At 47.5% G+C, this 19,888-nt stretch overlaps 3 protein-coding genes across 4 annotated transcripts in view; 2 read left to right on the top strand and 1 right to left on the bottom strand.

Moving 5' to 3' along the window:
• LRRC59 (leucine rich repeat containing 59) overlaps positions 1 to 8,585 on the top strand; it is a 16,334-nt gene extending 7,749 nt beyond the window's left edge. The window contains exons 5-7 of the mRNA XM_017540126.2: positions 1,948 to 2,020; positions 4,827 to 5,000; positions 6,549 to 8,585. Coding sequence (XP_017395615.1) covers positions 1,948 to 2,020; positions 4,827 to 5,000; positions 6,549 to 6,796 — 495 coding nt within the window. The 3' untranslated portion in view covers positions 6,797 to 8,585. The remainder of the gene's footprint in view (positions 1 to 1,947; positions 2,021 to 4,826; positions 5,001 to 6,548) is intronic.
• Positions 8,373 to 15,965, bottom strand: EME1 (essential meiotic structure-specific endonuclease 1). Its single transcript, XM_017540125.2, has 9 exons — positions 15,868 to 15,965; positions 13,200 to 13,995; positions 12,990 to 13,117; positions 11,083 to 11,169; positions 10,869 to 10,990; positions 10,554 to 10,671; positions 10,209 to 10,324; positions 9,285 to 9,474; positions 8,373 to 9,023 (listed from the first exon to the last, which is right to left on the bottom strand). Exons 2-9 carry the CDS (start codon positions 13,969 to 13,971, stop codon positions 8,832 to 8,834), a joined length of 1,725 nt encoding a protein of 574 aa, XP_017395614.1. The 5' UTR covers positions 13,972 to 13,995; positions 15,868 to 15,965; the 3' UTR covers positions 8,373 to 8,831.
• MRPL27 (mitochondrial ribosomal protein L27) overlaps positions 15,909 to 19,888 on the top strand; it is a 5,765-nt gene continuing 1,785 nt past the window's right edge. Inside the window, exons 1-3 of one of the 2 annotated variants that reach the window (XM_017540128.2) lie at positions 15,909 to 16,014; positions 18,684 to 18,815; positions 19,171 to 19,238. In XM_017540128.2, coding sequence (XP_017395617.1) covers positions 15,975 to 16,014; positions 18,684 to 18,815; positions 19,171 to 19,238 — 240 coding nt within the window. In that variant the 5' untranslated portion in view covers positions 15,909 to 15,974. Of the gene's footprint in view, positions 16,028 to 18,683; positions 18,816 to 19,170; positions 19,239 to 19,888 lie in introns of both variants that reach the window. The other variant, XM_017540129.2, reaches the window with a different exon arrangement.

Here is a 19,888-nt window from a genome sequence, read left to right as displayed (position 1 = left end):
CCTCTGCCTCCTGGGATCAGGCAATTCTCCTGCCTCAGCCTCCTGAGTAGCTGGGATTACAGGCACGCGCCACCATGCCCAGCTAATGTTTTGTATTTTTAATAGAGACGGGGTTTCACCATGCTGACTAGGATGGTCTCGATCTCTTGACCTCGTGATCCACCCGCCTCGGCCTCCCAAAGTGCTGGGATTACAGGCTTGAGCCACTGCGCCCGGCCTGTATTTTTTTTTAGTAAAGATGGGGTTTCACCGTATTGGCCAGGCTAGTCTCGAACTAGTGATCCGCCCCCCTTGGCCTCCCAAAGTGCTGGGATTACAGGCATGAGCTACTGCGCCTCGCCCAAACCAGGCTCTTGAAAGATCCTTTAGCTGGTTTGCTCCTTAGCACTTCTTATGATGGGTGTGTGCTTGTCTGGGGGTATGCGTGTCTGGAGTTTCCTAGCATATTCAGATGTAATTATTAAGTGCAGTAGTGAAACAAGGCCCTTTTGCTAATAGTCTAGGTTTTCTTCTTTTTTCTTACTGTGTGGTAAAGAAAATAAGCAGCAGTACTTATTGAGCACATACAGTGCCAGGGATTATACAAGGCAGCCAATACAAGTTACGTGATTTATTCTCCACAGCACTTGCTAGAAGTATATCTTATCTCTGTTTTCCAGAGCAGAAAATTGGCTCAGAAAGGTTAAGTCACTTGCCAAGGTTATACAATAAAGGGTAGTCAGGATTGCGTTGGACCCCAAGCTTATACTCTGTCCCCTACAGCCAAAGAATCCCAGCTTCAAAAAAAGATAAAAAAGGTCCTTAACGTCTTCCACCCACCATAGCGAGAATCTTTGTGGCTGTATGGTCAGAGGTCATCTGTGAACAAGTTGATGCAGATCTGGGGACCTCAGAGTGCTGAGTACAAGTGTGCTGTGTGTAGGCCTCTCTCTCTTGGACCTTTCCTCTGCATGCAGTGAGAGTGCATGGAACAAGCTCTGCCCTAGGAATGCAGGGGACTGTGCTCAGGTCTTAGTTGTGCTGCTTTTTGGCCATGTGCGGTGGACAAATCACCATATGAGTCTTGGTTTTCTTCCTTTTCAAATGGGAATTCAATCAGCCATTCATCATATATGTGTTGAATGCCTGCGATTAGCTAAACTCTGTGCTAGCCACGCTCCTGTGGGTTACCTACCAACCAGACAGCCTTTCCTGCCATTAAGGAATCTGCCATCTTATGACCAAGACAGATAGGTAGCAAGTGGTTACAGTGTCCTGTGTTGAATTCCAAAGGAGTAGGTGGAGGGGGATTTGGTGGGGGCAGTCAGGAAAGCGTGTTGGGGGAAATGCTGACCCCACGTTGTTGCTGAGGATCCTGTGGAATCATGCGTGTGAGACTGAGTGTAAGTGGCAGAACTTCTTACAGATCCGAGCTGGCGTTGTGTTTCCCGTTTTTCTGACAGTTAATGACCTGGGCTCATATCACTCTTCTCCGACTAAGGTGGGCACAGCAATTTTAGGATACAAAGGTAGAATTAACTCCAGTAGTTTGGTGGTGGTGGTGGTGGTGGTTTTGAGACAGGGTCTCATTCTTCACCCAGGCTGGAGTGCCGTGACGTGACCACAGCTCACTGCAGCCTTGATCTTCTGGGTTCAAGTGATCCTCCCTCCTCAGCCTCCTAAGTAGCTCAGGCTATAGGCATGTGCCACTGTGCCTGGCAAATTTTTTATATTTTTCTGTAGAGATGGGATTTCATTACATTGCCCAGGCTGGTCTTGAATTCCCGAGCTCAAGCAGTCCTCCCACCTTAGCCTCCCAAAGTGCTGGAGTAACAGGCATGAGCCACCACGTCCAGCCTAACTACATTGCTGCCATGATAATCTGGGAGCTTGAAAATGGTCTATTTTTTGAGACTTCCCTATGCAAATGTGATTGAAAAGTACTACTTTCCTCCTTTCCCTTTGCAGGTGTTACAGCACATGAAGGCTGTGCAGGCGGATCAGGAGCGGGAGAGGCAGCGGCGGCTAGAAGTAGAACGTGGTAAGTGGCTGTCCCTCCTGTAGTTACCTTCCAGGTCCTCATCCCTGCCAGTGGATTCTCATGCTTCTGGAGCTGGAATCCAGTAGAAGAGTCATGAAGAACAGTTGCTGGGCGGTGGGGGGACAGCATTGTGGTAGATGGTATCGTCTTTATATGATGAATCTCTCTCCAGTCCTGGCTTCTCTGCTGAGCTCTAGGGCAGTTAGCTGCGCATATTTCATCTCTGCTTGGAGGGCTGATAGGCATTCCTGTGAAACGTGGCTAAAGCAGATTCCTGATTGCGCTTCAGTCCCTCCCAGTGTTGCCTGTAGTAGGAGATCACTTTTCCTGTAGTTACTCAAGCCTGAAGTAGGAAAAGATGTTAAGACTCTGTTTTTTTTCTGTGATTCCCATATCCAGTCTGTCAGCAAGTCCCATATGGGACTGTTTCTCCACCTCCAGTGCCATCTCTAACCAGCCACCATTCTGGGACCGCCACAGCACCTTCCAAAATGTCTCCATGACGGTGCCGTCTCCTTCAACTCATTGTCTTCACAACAGTCTGGGAGACCTTTTTAAAACATAAATAATTATGCTGCTACTTTCTTAAAACAAGTGGCATCCCACTGAACTTAGAATAAAATCATACTCATTGACAAGGCCAGTAAACCCACCTTGGCCCTAGCTTGTTTGCCTGCTCTCCGCCAGCCTTGTTTCACACACGAGTGAGTCTGTGCCGTCAACTTCAGTTTGAGTACACCAGCTGCAGTCTCAGGGGCTTTGCTGGGTTTCATTTTCCCTTAGTCCCTACCTGCTGGCCTCATAACCCCACATGTCTGCTCAAGCGTTGCCTTAGGTTAACTGTAATGCTTTTAGACCACCGGACGAGAGTAACCGTCCTGCCTGTCACTATCATACCCTCTGCTAGTTTCTTTCTTTCTTTTTTTTAGTTATTGTTTGAGATGGAGTCTCACTCTGTCGCCCCAGCTGGAGTGCGGTGGTGCAGTCTCAGGTCACTGCAACCTCTACCTCCTGTGTTTAAGCCATTGTCCTGCCTCAGCCTCCTGAGTAGCTAGGGCGGCAGGTGCCCCTCTGCCAGTTTCTTTATGGCACAGATCACTGTCATCTTTACATTCACTTGTTTATTGTGTGTCTCCTCTAGAAAGTAAATGAGAGAGACACTGGAACGTGGCCTGTTTTCTCCACTGCTGCATCTCAAACACTTAGAATAGCCCCTGGCACATAGTAGGTGCTCTGTTGACTGGCTGGCTGATTTCTGAGCCCCTCACTGGAGGACTACTGTGGTTCAAGAAGGGATGTGTACAGTACTGATTACAGGCAGTCCCTGAGGTCATGATGCCCAGATCCCTTATGTGGCATGGCCACTGTGGCAAGACATGGCTGTGTTTCCTCTGACCCCTGCTGCCTTCACCTCCCAGTGGCCCATCTTCCCTAGAGGCTGGGTGGTGTGTGTTCTTGGCATTCCTGGTGCCCAGCTGGAACTTGGAGCTTGTTTCTACATGGAGAAGCAGTGGAAAGCTACAGTCTTACAGTACTGCTATTCAGCAACATTATGGCTGAGATAGGCTATTAAACCCTAAAAGGACATTTAACCATCATTTGTGGCATTCTGGCTTTAGAAAAATGTACTTCAGACTTCCAAATAACTAATTTGGAAATGCATTTTTAGAACCCAATAATTTGGAGGTTGTAATTTGGAAGTTTGTAAACATGCTTGAACTGCTGAGTAAATCTGAATGTGTACCTGTGTTCAGTTCTTAGATTCATGAGTTCAAGTCTAGAGGCTACTCTGACAAACTGTTAGGCTTATTTGTTTTTTAAGAATAGTCAAGTGCAGGCTGGTCCGAGTGCAGTGGTGTTTACAGCTAATTGATCACAACCAGTTAGAGATTTCCTTCTTCCTTCTCCACTCCCACTCCTTCAGTTGACTAGCCTTAAAAAAACACAGCAAAACAAACCAGTCTGTGCAATAGTAAGAAAGTAGACTCACTTTTTTAGAACAACGTTGCCATTGTTACTTTTTTTTTTCTTTTCTATTTTTTGAGGCAGTCTCACTCTGTCACCCAGGCTGGAGTGTAATGGCACAATTACCATCCATTGCAACTTCCACCTCCTGAGTTCAGTCAGTCCTCCCACCTCAGCCTCCCGGGCAGCTGGGACTATAGGCATGTTCCAGCACACCTGGCTAATTGTTTCATTTTTTGTAGAGACAGTCTTGCTATGTTGCCCAGGCTAGTCTGGAACTCCTGGCCTCAAGTGATACTCCCAACTTCACCTCCCAAAGTGTTAGGGTTATAGGCATGAGCTACTGCTTCTGACCTCATTGTTTCTAACCCTAAACTGGAGTGTTCATTTTCTCTTCTCACTGTCCCCCCATGCCACATTTATTTCTGAAGCTTGGGAAGATAGGAGACCTATAGAAAACTGCCGTGTTTTTTCTCTTCATAGCTGAGTTCTAGAAGGCTATCAGTTGCTATCTGAGTTCTGAGTTGGTACCTAATTTTAGAGGAGCACCACTTATCCTCCATGCCTTGCTTAGGTCCTCCTTGTTATTTTACCCTAATTTCTCTGCTGCTTGAGGATAGGAACCTTGTAATCAGAATCCATTCAGCAAACCCTGAGAGCAGCTTCTTTTAGGGAGGGCTACTTCCAGGAGCAGAAGGATGGCTGTTTCCTTTGAATATTTCTTATGTGATCCATGGCACCAGGGTAAAGGTGGCAGAATCTATACTTTTAATCACTTGGGAAGGCAAACTGCCAGAGTGTTTGTGGGAGAGAAGTCAAGTGTTGGTGTGTTTTGTTGCAGAGGCAGAGAAGAAGCGTGAGGCCAAGCAGCGAGCTAAGGAAGCCCAGGAGCGGGAACTGCGGAAGCGGGAGAAGGCAGAAGAGAAGGAGCGCCGGAGAAAGGAGTACGACGCCCTCAAAGCAGCCAAGCGGGAGCAGGAGAAGAAACCTAAGAAGGAAGCGAATCAGGCCCCAAGTAAGTTTGCTGCCTGTCGTGAGGTTCCAGCAGGGGTGCAGTGGAAACGCTCATGTTTCCCGGCATAGACGACTGAGTGAGCAGCCCTGCACACCTTAGTGAGATAAATTACACTAAAGCCTGGGAGTGGATGGGAGGGTTTGGTTACAGGGAATGGGGGACTCTCCTGTAGGGAGCTAGTGTCCAGCTGGTTTGTTTCCCTAGCGCCCACATACTTCTGTTCTGGTTAGATGTGTCTTGCAGCATTCCTGGAATAGAGTCTTACTTTTTGTAGAGGTGAGGTTCTAAAACCATTGAGATATGCAAAGATCAGAAATGGTCAAGTTTACTCTTAAAAGGCCCTCACAGCCAGGTTCCGTAGCTCAGGCCTTTAATCCCAGTGTTTTGGGAGGCTAAGGTGGGAAGAGGTCACTTGCACCCAAGACCAGCCTGGGCAACATAGAGAGACCCTGTCTCTACATAAGTTTTTTAAAAATTAGCCAAGTGTAGTGGCACACAGCTGTGGTTCCAGTTACTTGGGAGGCTGAAGCAGGAGGATCATTCAAGACTAGCCTGGGCAACAGTGAGACCCCTGTCTGATTGAACACTGAAGGAATCATTTGGCCTGCATTCAGGGAGCCACACTGTACAGAAAACGCATTTCTGTGTTTCACCTGAATATGTGTAGTTGAATTTCATTAGTGACATGGCTCCGATGCCCACTGGGTTAAAAGGGACCCCTAAGGGAGAGGCAGGTGAGGGAAGGGGCTCAGCACAGAGAGCGGAGGCCTGTGGCCGTGCCCCTGCTCACCCTTGTCTGGAGCAGGACAGGGCCACAGGCCTCCATCCTCCTGATCTAACTGGTTTTTAATTTCCTTGTTGAAAATGAAGATCATACTTACTTACAGGGTAGTAATAAGGATTAAATGAGGAAACAGGATCATGCAGTTCCTGGCATTGTGGATGTTCAGTTGAGTTTTTTAAAATTTTGTCTAAAAATCTCAAAACCGATTTTTTTCTAATTAAAAATGTATGTTCATTGCAAAGAATTTAGAAAAGATATCTATATAGATACATATATCAGAAAATGGCAATCACCTGTACTCTCCCATTCCTGTCAGTCATCACTGCTTACAATATGGCGTATTACCTTTTGGGCTTTCTTTTTATATACACTTTATATCATAATAATGACAATAATGATAAATCCTGACCCTTTTTCCTCAAGTGGACAGTACTCTGTCAGCGCTGGATGCCTCCTGATAAGCCCCTCTCTCTGTGATCCCAAGGAGTATGGATCACCGTGTTACCAAGAACTTAGGACCCTGGGGGCTGTGAGCGACATGAGACATGCAGAATGAGTCCCAGTTTCAAATGTACCCCCTTGAGAGCCAAGGGAAAAGGTGTTTCTGTTTTGGTCTCTGGAGACAGTTTTTCTCTTCAGGGCCTGGGGAGTTTTTGCTTGAGAAAGGGGTGTAGGTAGATCTGCATGGAGGAGACTAGCAGAGATTGGCATAGAGCGGGTCTAACTGACAGAACTTGTTTTGTCTACTGTGACTGTTCCTCCAGAATCTAAGTCCGGCTCCCGACCTCGTAAGCCACCACCCCGGAAGCACACTCGTTCCTGGGCTGTGCTGAAGCTGCTGCTGCTGCTGTTGCTATTTTGTGTGGCAGGAGGGCTGGTTGCTTGTCGGGTGACAGAGCTGCAGCAGCAGCCCCTCTGCACCAGTGTGAACACCATCTATGACAATGCGGTCCAGGGTCTACGCCGCCACGAGATCCTCCAGTGGGTCCTCCAGACCGACTCTCAGCAGTGAGCTTGTCCCCAGCACCTGCTGCCTCCCAACCTTGGAGCTTGGATTCCTATGGAATTGGGTTCTGCTGGACACAACCTCTTTTTAGCATCAGACCTACCTGCCATCATCAAATGGCTGCAGATTGGTACATGAGACCTCCTCTTTGTAGGACTTCTTCATTCCTTAGTCAGGGTTCCCTGGTGGAATGAGGAGAAATGGGAGGTGGTGGGGGGAGCAGTTACCTGCATGCCTAAAGGAGTAGGCTTGGGGGTGGGGAGAGAGAAAACATAGCCTTTTCTAGTTGTTTTACAAAGCTGTGTAAAGGCAAGGCTCGTTTCTACTAAATGGTCAGCTGTCACTACATTTATACTTTTGTATATCACAAACCCTTTCTTTCATTCCTCCCTGGGCAATCAGGGCAGATCAGAAGTTTTTGGGGACTAGGACACCACACTCACTAAATCCAATCTAAATGGTGGGGAGGGGTATTCCTGTTTTCTTTAGGACCTCAGAGATGTAAGCATTTTAGCCATACAAAATATCTGGCTGTGAAAGGGACTTCATGGCCATCCAGTCCAATATAACACACTTGCAGGCAGAGAAACTGAGGCCTTCCATGACTTGCCTAGTCTCCCAGCTAGTTTGAGGTAAAACTGGATTCCCACTCTGACATTCTTTCTTTCCATCATTTTCCGTCCTTTGTAATGTCCTGAGAGACTAGAACTCACACCAGAATTATTTCTCAGGTGGAGCATAGCATCTTTCATAGTAGACAGATTTCATGACTCAGACATAGAAATCTCTTGCCATCATCAGGTCTTAGGCAGCTCCTGTGGAGTCCTGCCCAACTTATGTGGCTTCCATAAAATGGCAACAGTCCAGGCTCCTTGCCTCAATTTTAGAGCATTAACTCCCTAATTGCCAGTAAGCAAGGAAGTGGATCTCTGCACATCTACACTGTCTGTGACAGCTCTAGTTGTACTTGGTGTGACTAAATACCTCAAAGGCATCCTGCTTTTGCAGGTTTTGAAGTATCAGCTTCATAAGACACTGAGGTTTAGAATTGTTTGATTCTAGACCATAAATGAAGGGAATAAATGGAAACAGAGGAAATGTTTGATTCTAGACCATAAATGAAGTGAGTAAATGGAAACAGAGGAAATGAAGGGAAACAAGGAGCATCATGGAGCTGAAACGTGGTGCATCACCCAGTGACTAGCACAAACAAGGATCGCACTGTCCATTCTCTTGTCTGCTAGATTAAGCATTTTCTTGCCTCCTTTGCTTCATCTTTTCACAACAGCCAGATGGAGGGATCAGAAATGACTGTGTCATGGTGCTCATTCACTGAAGACTCCCAGTTGCAAGTTCCTTGCCTCCCCCGGAGGGAGCAAGAAGCCGTCATAGTTCAGAGACAGAGAGGGCAGGGTCCAGCCTTCTAGCCCTAGTGACCTGTTCGGATGGGACTGCCACTCATGACCATCCTGGTACTGGAAGAAAGGACTTTGTTAATCTTCTCCCCCATAGCTCTGCTGTGTAGGTCTACACCATACTCAGAATCACTACACATTCCCTTAGTTTTCCTTCGAGCTCCAGAGCCGTTGGTACAAATGCTTTATTGAAACTAAATACATAATACATACAATGAGATTAAGACAACATAGAAGTCCGCATAGTTATATCCTGTTCCTTGGCCGGTTGAGGCAGCTCAGTGGCTGAGCCCCGTCAAGCCAATCCGCAGCTTCACTCACGACTTCGAGATTTGATGCTAATTCTTTTGGATTTCTTATTAAATACGTGTCTGAGTGGACTGTCTTTGTTCCTTTGTGTTTTGAGGGCTGGCTGGGTAGGAGTGGGGGTGGTTTGTCTGTGGCAGTTAATTTTTGCCAGGAGAGGAACATAAAATGCCGAAGGTAGGTGGCAGTATTTCAGTCTCTGCCCCAGCTGATGTGCAGAGAGACTGGGCCTCACCTAGACTTGTGCTCCAGGTGCTGCCAGTCTCTTCACTGCAGTCAGACTCTGAGGTGGGGAGGTGGAAGTCTCCAGCTTTTCATCCTCATCCCTGAAGGCTAGAATTAGCACTATCTAAAGAGAGATCTGGCTGTAAAGCAGTCATCTGAAGGTAGATACGCCTGGATAGCTCTGGTCCAACACGGCGAGAGGTGGATGTCACACCTACTCCACGGCGCACCTGTATGTCTGCAAGCAGATTCTGGCGTTCTTGCTCCGAAAAACACTGCCGATAAGCCTGGAAGTGGTAGATGACCTCTTAATATGGTATCGTCCATGGTGATCCCTTCTCCACAAGCATGGAGGGTGCTATACTTGGCTTGGGGCATGAGAACCTGTCCTCCCTCCCTGAGTCAGTGTTAACAACTCTGATCTTAGCAGACCTGCGCTGCTGACCTTTGAGGCTTTCATGGGCCCTCAACAGTTGTCCAAGGACATCAGGGGGCCCACAGACCCCACCCGTAATGGGCAGTGACCCCAGAGCCCTGGAGCAGCATACCTGTACCAGAAGCTGTGGGGAGGGATAGGCATCCACAACTGCGCTGGCCATTTCCAGGCTGACTCGGTTCAGCTGCTGAATCTGTCTCCTCCAGACCAGTGAGAGTCCCCTGCCAGCACGGTCCACCTTCACCCCTCCAGCCCAGTCACTCTCCACACAGAAGGAGAAGGTAGTTTCATCTCGGAGCTTCCTGCAACAGCACAGTTAGAGAGCTGTAAGTTGCTCCTTACTCTACTATACCTGTTCCCTCAAGTGGAACTGAAAAATTGACCTTGGAAGAGGTGGGCGCCATGTTACAGCCGGCCTATTGTGCCTTTGACAATTTGCTCACTTTGTTCCCAGGTATAGTGCCAGTTGCTGATTTCCTTTAAAAACTATATCTAGTCCATTTTAGTAGAAGAAGAGGTACCAGATTCTTTTAATATTTGGCAGTCTGGAGTCTTATTTCTGGTTCTTCTAACTGCCAGGAGCTTAGACAAGTCAATCTCTTCAGGCCTCAGTTCCCTCAAGTATAAAATAAGGGACTTGGATGGGATTGCCTCTGAGGTCATTTACTCATTTTAAATTCTGACAATGAACACTCCTTGAACTAAGAAAGCTAAAAATTTGCTTTCCTAGTGCTTATAACATTGTGATCTGACCTGTAATTAATCCTGGTTACTTGGCCTATGGTAACCTGGCCTATGATATCAACCTGCAGAACAGAACGCTTACACATAAGCAAAAGGAGAATATCTGAAAAGGGGCTGAGCTTGGGGATTCCTCCCAAGAATCCCCAGCGTGAGGTTAGCTCCTTCTGCCTCAAGCTTGAGAGAGAATGGGCTGACTGCAGAGATGAGGAGAAAGGGACATTTGCTTTGACTGCAAGAACCATGGTAAAGGACAAGGCCCGGCATGGAGGTTGGACTTGCTGGGGGTGCTCACTTGAAGGGCGTCTCAGCCACAGCCTTGGTGAATGCACATGCGAAGTCAGCCAACTCTTTCCAGCTCTGCACAATTTGAGCCTGGGCTTCCGTGTGTAGCTGCAGATCCACCAATGCCTAGAAACCCAAAAGCAACAATGGACTGGAAAGGTGGAGGGATTAGCTGTAAGTCACTATCCACTGAAGCTATACCCCAGCCCCTTGGCTCCCTGTTTGGCACCTTCTCTCCTACTCAGTGCCTGGGCAGAAAGCAGTATGCAGCAGGCATTTTATTCTCTATCGGTAGCAAATCTCCTTAGGTGACCAGTGAGTACCCAGCCCAATTCAGGCAACAGGATGTTCTTACCTCTTCCACGTCTACCCTGGATACTATGGACCCTGTGCTGGCCTCTGGTTGTCTCTGCTGCTTCTCCTTCGTCTGTTTATTTATTCCCTGTTTCCCTCTTCTTGGAGGATGCTGAGCACTGGTGCAGGGGAGGAAATCAAAGAAGGACAGCAGCTCCAGGCTGAACTCAGGCAGATGTGCAAGAAGACTAGCCCAGAGCATCCTGCTGGGCTTGTTAGATATGGGCTACCTTGCAGAATCTGTGATGAATAAACTCACCCCTCTTGGCCCAAGAGCTGCCCCTTTGAACATGTAATTATCAGGGCAAATCCAAACCTGAAGCATTTGTCTTGATCCACAATCACCAGTGACAGAGTTTTCCCTGCTGTCCTTGCTGTGATATCAGTTACAAAGCCCTGAAATGTTTTCTTCTCTTTCCTAGTGCTGTCCAGGCTTCCCTGCATGAAGGGGCAGAAACTGCATTAATTCTTGCTTCCTAGTAAGAGTCGGCCCTCTGTTCCATGTCCTCCCACCCTCTGGCTCTGCCCACCTGCTTTCCGTTGTAGATCATGGACACAAATGCCTCTGCCCGGAGCAACACCAGGACTATTGGCTCCTCCACCCAGTCCTCTCCGTCCTGCCCCAGGAGCACAGCACAGGGAGGGAGGTCAGCAGGTATTGAGCACCTGTGAGAGTGGCCCAGGGCTTCCAGGTGAATGAACTAACTCCCACACCTGTGCATTATCCCTTTCTTCTGGATTCAAGTCACTGTGGCAAGAAACAATGATGCAGTCCCTCCCACCCCTCAATTGTTCAGTCCTGGTGCCCTGCCTCTCAGAGACAGCGAATAAAAAAGGGACATAGCAAGTTGAAAGGGGCTGGGAAGTAATTGCCAATTTGTTCTGTACATTTTGAATGGGGGGGTGGAGGGAACGGAAACTCTTCCAAAGGATTTAGTACAGGTAAATGACTCTGGCTTTGAAGGTAGATGCTATGAGCTGAGTGGCCCTTACAATCACATAGTTTTTTTTTTTTGGGGGGGGGGGTTTTGTGTGTGTGACAAAGACAAGAATCATAAGGGAGACATCAGTCTATGAGAGCAATTCCTCTTTATCACAGGGCATAATCAAAGTCAAGACTGCCTCAAGGCCAACAATCCTCCAGCAGTACAGTATTACAGAGTAATTGGGGAGCGGGACTTTTATAGAAAGTTTCCTGACTGGGTCCCTCATAAGCAAAAGCAAGACCCATACTACAGCAAAGTGTAGATGGGAGGAGCTCTGGGTTCTCGCTCCCATTGTGGTCCTCAACAAGGCGTTTAACTTTTCTGAGCTCCAGTTTCCCCACCTGTGATGTGGGGTGAAGTCCTACCTTATAGGATGACTGATGGAAACACAAGAGAGAAAGTGGGAGTGCCTTGAGTGGGTAAGCTGCTCTATGAATATAAAGGCTTGCTAATACTACCCCAGAGTAAAAAGTGTGGGTAACTGTCCTATGTTACTGAGGAAGTTATCCAAAAAAGAAATCAAAGAGAGGAAAACAAAATCTTTTCTTTTTTTATACCAGATGCTTCTGGTGAGATAAAAAAGAATCTTAGCACCAGGCACAGTGGCTCACACCTGTAATCCCAGCACTTTGGGAGGCCGAGGCAAGAAGATCGCTTGAGCTCAGGAGTTCAAGAACAGCCTGGGCAACATGGCAAAACCCCATCTCTACCAAAAATACGAGCTCCACTCTGCTCTGTGATCTCTACAAAAATCACAGGGCCCACATGTCTTCTGGCTCCCAGCTGGGTGTCACCAGCGGAGAACCCTAAAAGAGGACTAGTAGGAAGGAAGAAAGTGAAGTCAGGGTATTTTCCCTGGCTTCCTCCCAGTGGGGTCACCTAAGGTTTGCTGTCCCCCTCTATGGCAGCTCATAGCTTCTCTCAAGGTGGCCCTCTCTCCATTTCTCTCTCCTGGATTTTGTTAACCACTCCCACCCCTCGTCCCTTCAGGCATAGGAATATTAACAGCTGTGCCAGCGGTTCTCAAACAGGAGTGATCTTTCCCCACAAACGACCCCTGATATGTCTGCAGAATTTGTTATTGTCATGACTGAGAGGGGTATATTGGTGGCCAGTGGCCAGGGATGCTGCTCAACATTTTGCACATCACAGGACAGCCCTCAAAACAGAGTTCTCCAATCTAAAATGCCAATACTGAGGTCGAAAAGCCCTGAGTTGTGCTGTTACCCTGAGGTACCATGCTGTCCCTGGCAGCTTTCTTGTACCCTGCCCATGCCTTGCGCAAACAGTCCCTTTATTCAATCTTTCTTCAATTACCCTGAGTTGAATGTACCATCTGTTTTCCTGCTGGGGCCCTGACTGATAAGTATCATTAAAAAAAAAAAAAAGCATATTTATCCTGTAACTGTAAGGGGAGGAGGGGGAAGAAATGTCAGCCGGAAAACCCCTACCTCAGACGTTTCAGCCCTTCTCCTCCAAGTGACACTGCAAGGCACGGCCTGCGCCTCAATCACACAGCGGCACTCCATGGACTGCAGTGCTCCCAGGAGCTGCCCCCCACCTTCCATCTGTAAAAGCACTGCAACAGATGGAAAAGGGACTGTCAGTGGGTGGTCCAGAAAGCAGATAACTCAGCAAAGGACAAAGACACATGCGAGGACCTGGATCCAGCACCACAGTGATGTGTTTTAAGCATTCCTCTGGCCTCTGGGCCTTCATCCTGGTTACCGGTGCTGCCTTCTGTCTTTCCTGTCGTCTCAGGGTGCTTTCCTTCTGCCTTGCTTGTCTCTGCTGCTGGCATCCCTGTGAGCCTCTTCCCTGGACCTTCTGACTCTGCTTGGTTTTCTTTTGGGGTGGGAGGATTTCAGAATTTGTTTTGGTTACTGCCAAGCTGCTGCTCTGGCCAGGGCAGGTAGACTGGTAGGCTGGAAGCTGACGGCATGGATCTAAGATTGGGTCCTTGTTATCTAATGCACTCCTCTCTGGAGTATCGTGGAGGGGAACTTGAGGGATCTTTGAAAAGGGCTGCTTTTTCCAGTCACATGACACACCATTATTTTGATGATCCAAAACACTTTTAATTAGGGAGCTAGAGTCCTCAGGGCTCAGTTGCCTGTGGGTCAGAAACTTACATATAAGCCTCTGAGCTAGAGGAACAGATTCTTCATCCTCACTTCCACTGCTTAGCAAACTGACTGGCTGTGTTTCTGTGACAGTTTCAGCTGTGTCTGGGACAGGTGGTGAATCTTTCAAGCCTGGTGATGGAGGACAGGAGGCCTCAGAATCTGAGATGTCAACCACTACAATCTTCTCTTCCCTTTCAGGCTGTCTCCTCTTTGTTGAAGGTTCCTTCTTCAGAAAGGCAAATGTTGGCAACTCCTCAGAGTCACTATCACCAGAATCCAGTGAGGGTGATGACTTCTTCAGAGCCATCAGTATGTGCCATCAAATCATTCCCTAAAAGGAAAAGAGATATATGACACAGACTGGAGTATTCAATTCAGTTCACTAGCTGTCTTCCATAGCCAAGCTTTATGAAGAAAAATATAAGATCTAGATAATACAGAAACAGAGAAATATGACATGGCCCCAACACATTCTATCTGGAACTCTAACTCCTGGTAGTCTAACAGGAATTCTCCTCAAATTCTTTCCAGTTGACAACAAAGTAGAGTTACCATTACAAAATTTGAATGGGGGCTAGTAACAAGATTTAACACCTCCACCCTCTCGTTGATCTCCACATTTGAAATGGAGATGTCAAAAATTACCCTTTTTTTTTTTTTTCTTTTGAGATGGAATCTCACTCTGCCGCCCAGGTTGGAGCGCAGTGGCATAATCTCAGCTACTGCAACCTCTGCCTCCCAGGTTCAAGTGATTCTCCTGCCTCGGTCTCCTGAGTAGCTGGGATTACAGGCATGTGCCACCACACCTGGATAATTTTTGTATTTTTAGTAGGGACAGGGTTTCACCATGTTGGCCAGGCTGGTCTTGAACTTCTGACCTCAGGTGATCTGCGAGCCTTGACCTCCCAAAGTGCTGAGATTACAGGTGTGAACCACCACACATGGTCAAAAGTTGTTTTTGTTTTTTTAAACTGAGATAAAGGCTGGGCATGGTAGCTCATGCCTATAATCTCAGCACTTTAGGAGACCAAGGCAGAAGGATCACTTAGGCCCAGGAGTTGGAGATCAGCCTAGGCAACATAGTGAGAACTCAACTCTACAAAAAAAATACAGCTGGATGTGGTGGCTCACATCTATAGTCTCAGACACTCAGGAGGATGAGGTGGGAGTATTGCTTGAGCCTGGGAGGTCAAGCCTGCAGTGAGCTGTGATTGTACCACTGTACTCCAGCTTGGGTGACAGAGTGAGACCCTGCTTCAAAAGAAAAATAAAATAAAAAGACATATAATTCGCACATCATATGTCTTTTCCTTTGAAAAGTGTACATTCAGAAGTTTTTTAGTATATTCACAATGTTGTGCAACCATCATCATTTATTTTCATCACCTCAAAAAGAATTCCTGCAGCCATTAAGCAGTCACTGTCCATTTCCTCCCTCTCCCCAGCTCCTGGCAACCATAAATCTCTCTATGCATTTGCCTATCCTGGATATTTCATATAAATAGAATCACACAATATGTGGCCTTTCATGACTGGCTTTTTTCACTTAGCATAATGTTTTCAAGGTTTATTTATGATGTAGCCTGTATCAGTACTTATTGCTTTTTATAACTGACTAATATTCCATTGTATGGATATGCTACATTTTGTTTATCCATTAATCACTTGGGACATTTGTTTCCTCTTTTTTTTTTTTGGCTATTTTAGTGGGGGTATGTTTTCAAATCCCTTGCGTATATATACCTAGGAGTAGAATTGCTGGGTCATGTGCAAAGCTAATCATTCCTTGAACATTTACTAACGCTGTAGGTATGACCCAAGAGGGGACATGTAACCTGCCTAGGTCTCAGTTTCTTTCTTAGTAAAACAGGGACAATAACAGCACCCATTTTATAAGGTGGTGAAAATTAAATGAAATAATGCATCCACCGCGCTTAGTACAGTATCTGGCACACAGCTGGCTGGGTAAAGTAAGCTGAATGACTAAGGAGGGGGCCTCATCTCTTCCCCTTCGCTTGGGCTCTGCTGACATCTCAAATGAGGGGAGTGGGACAAGCGGGCCCCTGCCCGATAAGCTCTGCGCCTCTCAGGCTGGCGGTCCGCTGCAGAGACTCCTGGACGCCCTGGCCACCAAGACGCTGCAGACTAGTCCTCAGGAGGCAAGCCCTGCCCAACCCCCGGGCCCGCGACCGGGGATACTCACCGGCAACTTCTCCCGCCTCTCTTTCAACTGCCACGCAGGACCCGGAAGTAGAGCTGCTGATATCGGAAGTAGAACCTTTTGGGAATCGGAAGTTGGTGAACGCAAGCATGGCGTCGGCGGTGCTGGCGCTGAGGATCCGGACAGCCGGTAATGGGACGCGGTAGTCAGAGCAGGGCGAGCAGGGGAGGCAGAGTGGAGATCCAGCAGGGAGGGAAGGAGGTGACATTAATTTCTGCAGAGGACCCCGAATGCAAGGGGAAGTCTGTGGGGCACTCCAGGTTTGAGGGCCGGCTGTCGCTGGTCACGTGACACACCCTGAGTGAAGCCGTGGGTGGGGGAGTTTGAGGAGCACTTGTCCTTCCCCTCCCTCAGGAGCACGGACGGCGTCCTTGTCGGTTGGGGGTTTGGGTGGATCCTTCCTTTCTGTGTAGAAGCATTAGTAACATTGGCACACTGGGGCTGAAAAAGTTCATCTGATCATTCCACAGATTAAGGTCTTACTTTGTGCTAGACACAGAGGTAGGTGTTTGGATAATATGCAGAAAACGTGAAGACAGTAGGCCTCTAACTCCCGAACGGTTCCTTCTGGTGCATAAGCCAATAAATGAACACATAAAATAGTTGTAAACTGGCAAGTGCTGTGAAGAAAGAGTGTGTGTGTGTGTGTGTGTCTTTTTTTAGATTGGATGGTGAAGGAAGTCCTCTGAGGTCCTCTGAGGAGATAACATTTAAGACCCAAAGAATGACAGAAGGCGTGCAGTGGCTCATGGCTGTAATTCCAGCACTTTGGGAGGCTGAGGCGGGCAGATCACTTGAGCCCAGGAGTTCAAGACCAGCCTGAGCAACGTGTCAAAACCCCGTCTCTACAAAAAATACAAAAATTAGCTGGGTGTGGTGGTGCATGCCTGTGGTCTCAGACACTTAGGAGGCTGAGGCGGGAGGTCGAGGCTGCAGTGAGCTGTGTTCATACCACTGCACTCCAGCCTGAGTGACAGAATGGAGCCTTGTCTCAAAAAATAAAAAAAGAATTACAGGACAGTTAGCCCTGTGTAGAGTGAGGGACAGGAGAGTGACTTGAGCCAGTTTTATGTTTTGAGATGCGAACTATTGCTCTTATGTAAATTTAAAGGGGATAGGAGTAGAAATGAGGAAATCAGATGGAAAGCTATAATAGTAGTTATGAGGAGAGATGATTTAGCCAAAGTGTTTGTGGTGGCAGTGAACTGGGAGGAAAATGGATGAATTTGAGATCTGTTTTGGAGTTAGTAGCATCCACAGAGCTTGCTGGTGAACTGGGTATGTGAAGTCAGTAAAGAGAAGGGATCTGCAGTGACTGTGGTTTCTGCCTAAGCAACTGGTTGGATGGTGACATCATTTGCTTTGAGGAGGAGAATGGGGAGTAGGATGAAAGATTTGTGAATGAGATAATGTAAGTAAAGTAAAAGCCTAGTTCCTGAGCTTAGTAAGTACATGAATGAATGATTAGATGTTTAGAGGTAGGTATATCCTGGTCCTGGGCATTTAACCTGTTGTCTTTCAAAGTCCTTATCACTGGTCCTTTGCCCCAACTAGTCTCTTTGTCATGGAAATGTCAGAAACTCAGGCTTCAGGAACCTCTGAACTTACAGGCTTCAGAGACACACAAGGCTTCTCTAATGACACTGACATGGGCCTTAAATCATGGCTGTGTCTGGAGACCTCTGCAGGCAAGGACTTCCACCCCTAGGCTTGTCGTACAGCAAGGGACTACAATCTTAGTTGAATTTTAGTTCATTTTACTTTTTCAAATGAATGGCATTGAGCTCTTTGGAATGAGTATGAAGAGGTCAGATTAACAAGGGCATGTGTGTGTCATGGTTGGACCTCTGCTTGATGGACTTTGGGAAGAAAGGGCCTAGCCTTCTGAAATGGCCAGGACCCTGTGGGAGCCACCCTTAGACCAGCTGCCCTTTTGGTTTTCTAGTGTTTGATGTGCAGTGGATGAGTGGGTAGCTAAGAAAGTTGTGCGTGAGGCCAGGCACAGTGGCTCATGCCTGTAATCCCAGCACTTTGGGATCACCTGAGGTCAGGAGTTCGAAACCAGCCTGACTAACATGGTGAAACCCCATTTCTACTAAAAATACAAAAAATTAGCCAGATGTGTTGGCACGCGCCTGTAATCCCAGCTGCTTCGGAGGCTGAGGCAGAAGACTCGCTTGAACCCAGGAGGCAGAGGTTGTAGTGAGCTGAGATCGCGCCATTGCACTCCAGCTTGGGCAACAAGAGCGAAACTCTAACAAAAAAAAAGTCATGGGTAAGGCTGAAGCAGAAGTCTCTCTGGATGTGCTGGGCTCCCCAGGTCTGTTCTGGCCCCTCCAGGGTGCATGAGGATGAGTGAGCTTCTGAAGCAGGCAGCTCTGTGGTGTCCATTTCTCCTTAGCACATTCAGACTGAATGTGTCAGGACCCAGAACAGTCCAACACAGGAAGTACAGGATCTGCCACCCAGCAGCTCTTATCTCTAATCACATGGCTGTGGCTCACAGCCACCCACCTGATGGCCTTTCCTCCGATCTTATCTGTTCCTTTAATCTGGAGCCAATTATGATGGTGAGGATAAATGTTTATTTTTTTCCCTTTATATTTCACTGCTCCCCTCACCTCCCCCAAAAGGAGAAGGCCAAGGACTTACATTCCTTAACACACTCAGTGACACTTCTGCTCCCCTGACACATCTTTCTCATCTCCCCACTGCCTCTCACCTCTCAGCAAGTGGCCCATTGAGGCAGAAAGAGTTTGAGCCTGTCTGTCTGAACAGTGTTTCTGTTTTCTCTGCAGTTACATCCTTGCTGAGCCCCCCTCCGGCAACAGCTCTTGCCGTCAGATATGCTTCCAAGAAGACGGGTGGTAGCTCCAAAAACCTCGGTGGAAAGTCATCAGGCAGACGCCTGGGCATTAAGAAAATGGAAGGTGAGGACGTACCTTGGCTTCCCCTTCCCAGCTGCACCTTGTCCTGGTGTTCCTTGCGAGAGCAGAAAAACCCTGAATGTGCCTGGCCCTGTTCTTCCTCACCATCATAATTGGCTCCAGATTAAAGGAACAGATAAGATCGGAGGAAAGGCCATCAGGTGGGTGGCTGTGAGCCACAGCCATGTGATTAGAGATAAGAGCTGCTGGGTGGCAGATCCTGTACTTCCTGTGTTGGACTGTCTGGGAGTTGCTTTTGGCCAGGGGCAGGCTTGGAGGTTGGTGTGCAGCCTTTGGGCCATTATGTTTTCTTGGTAGTTTGCTACACTGCCCCAATCACTGTGGGTTTCTCTTCTAGGACACTATGTTCATGCTGGGAACATCCTTGGAACACAGCGCCAGTTCCGCTGGCACCCAGGTGCCCATGTGAGTTGCTCTGTTGCTGCCCCCCTTTTTCTTTTTCGAGGATGACCTCTCCTTGCCCCTAAGCATGGTAATAACAGTTGAATGCACTGGATGCTTACCAAATGGCAGGCATTGTGCAGATACCCATGCCTGCATGATCTCATTTCTTCCTTACCACATCCCTGTGAGGCGGGTATTGTCCCCATGTTACAGGTGAAATGCCAGAGGCTTAGCAGAGGTGGGAGGAGCAAGTGGCTGCTGGGATTAGCACCAGGTCTGCCTAACTCCCAGATCTCCGTGTTTTGCCTTGGTATCGCATTGGCCTGGTATTCTTGATTCTCCTTCTAACCCTCAGTTCTTGGAGGACAAGATACCTGGTGATTTTAAATATTTTTTTAGTCTTGGGAAACTAATTTCAATTTATTAGTTTTTCATTATGTCTAAGAATTCTTCCTTTGCATAAACTTACTTGTTGAAGGTTGAAAGATAGCTTGAATTTAATGAAATAGAATTCAGTGTGCCAGAAATTCGGTCCATACCAGGTAGGGGTTTCAGTTTCAGCAAGTTGGCATGATTTTTATGGGGCAGGACAGTTCTTTGTTACAAAGACAGAACGATACTGAACTTTTCACATTGTTTTAAATATTAGTTTCTTTTTTTTTTTTTTTTTT

The sequence above is a fragment of the Cebus imitator genome, unplaced genomic scaffold, assembly GCF_001604975.1.
Source record: "Cebus imitator isolate Cc_AM_T3 unplaced genomic scaffold, Cebus_imitator-1.0 Scaffold123, whole genome shotgun sequence".
Taxonomy (NCBI): Eukaryota; Metazoa; Chordata; class Mammalia; order Primates; family Cebidae; genus Cebus; species Cebus imitator.
The sequence above is the reverse complement of the archived record's forward strand: the minus strand, read 5'-3'. Positions and strand labels throughout refer to the sequence as shown.

Excerpts from the sequence above, each read along its gene's own strand:
- EME1 (XM_017540125.2), bottom strand. The coding sequence starts at position 13,971 with ATGGCTCTGAAGAAGTCATCACCCTCACTGGATTCTGGTGATAGTGAC. Across the intron at positions 10,991-11,082 it reads TGATCTACAACGGAAAGCAG|GGAAGCCTGGACAGCACTAG; the intron begins GTGGGCAGAGCC and ends CCCTTCATGCAG. Across the intron at positions 10,325-10,553 it reads CCAGGGTAGACGTGGAAGAG|GCATTGGTGGATCTGCAGCT; the intron begins GTAAGAACATCC and ends TTGGGTTTCTAG.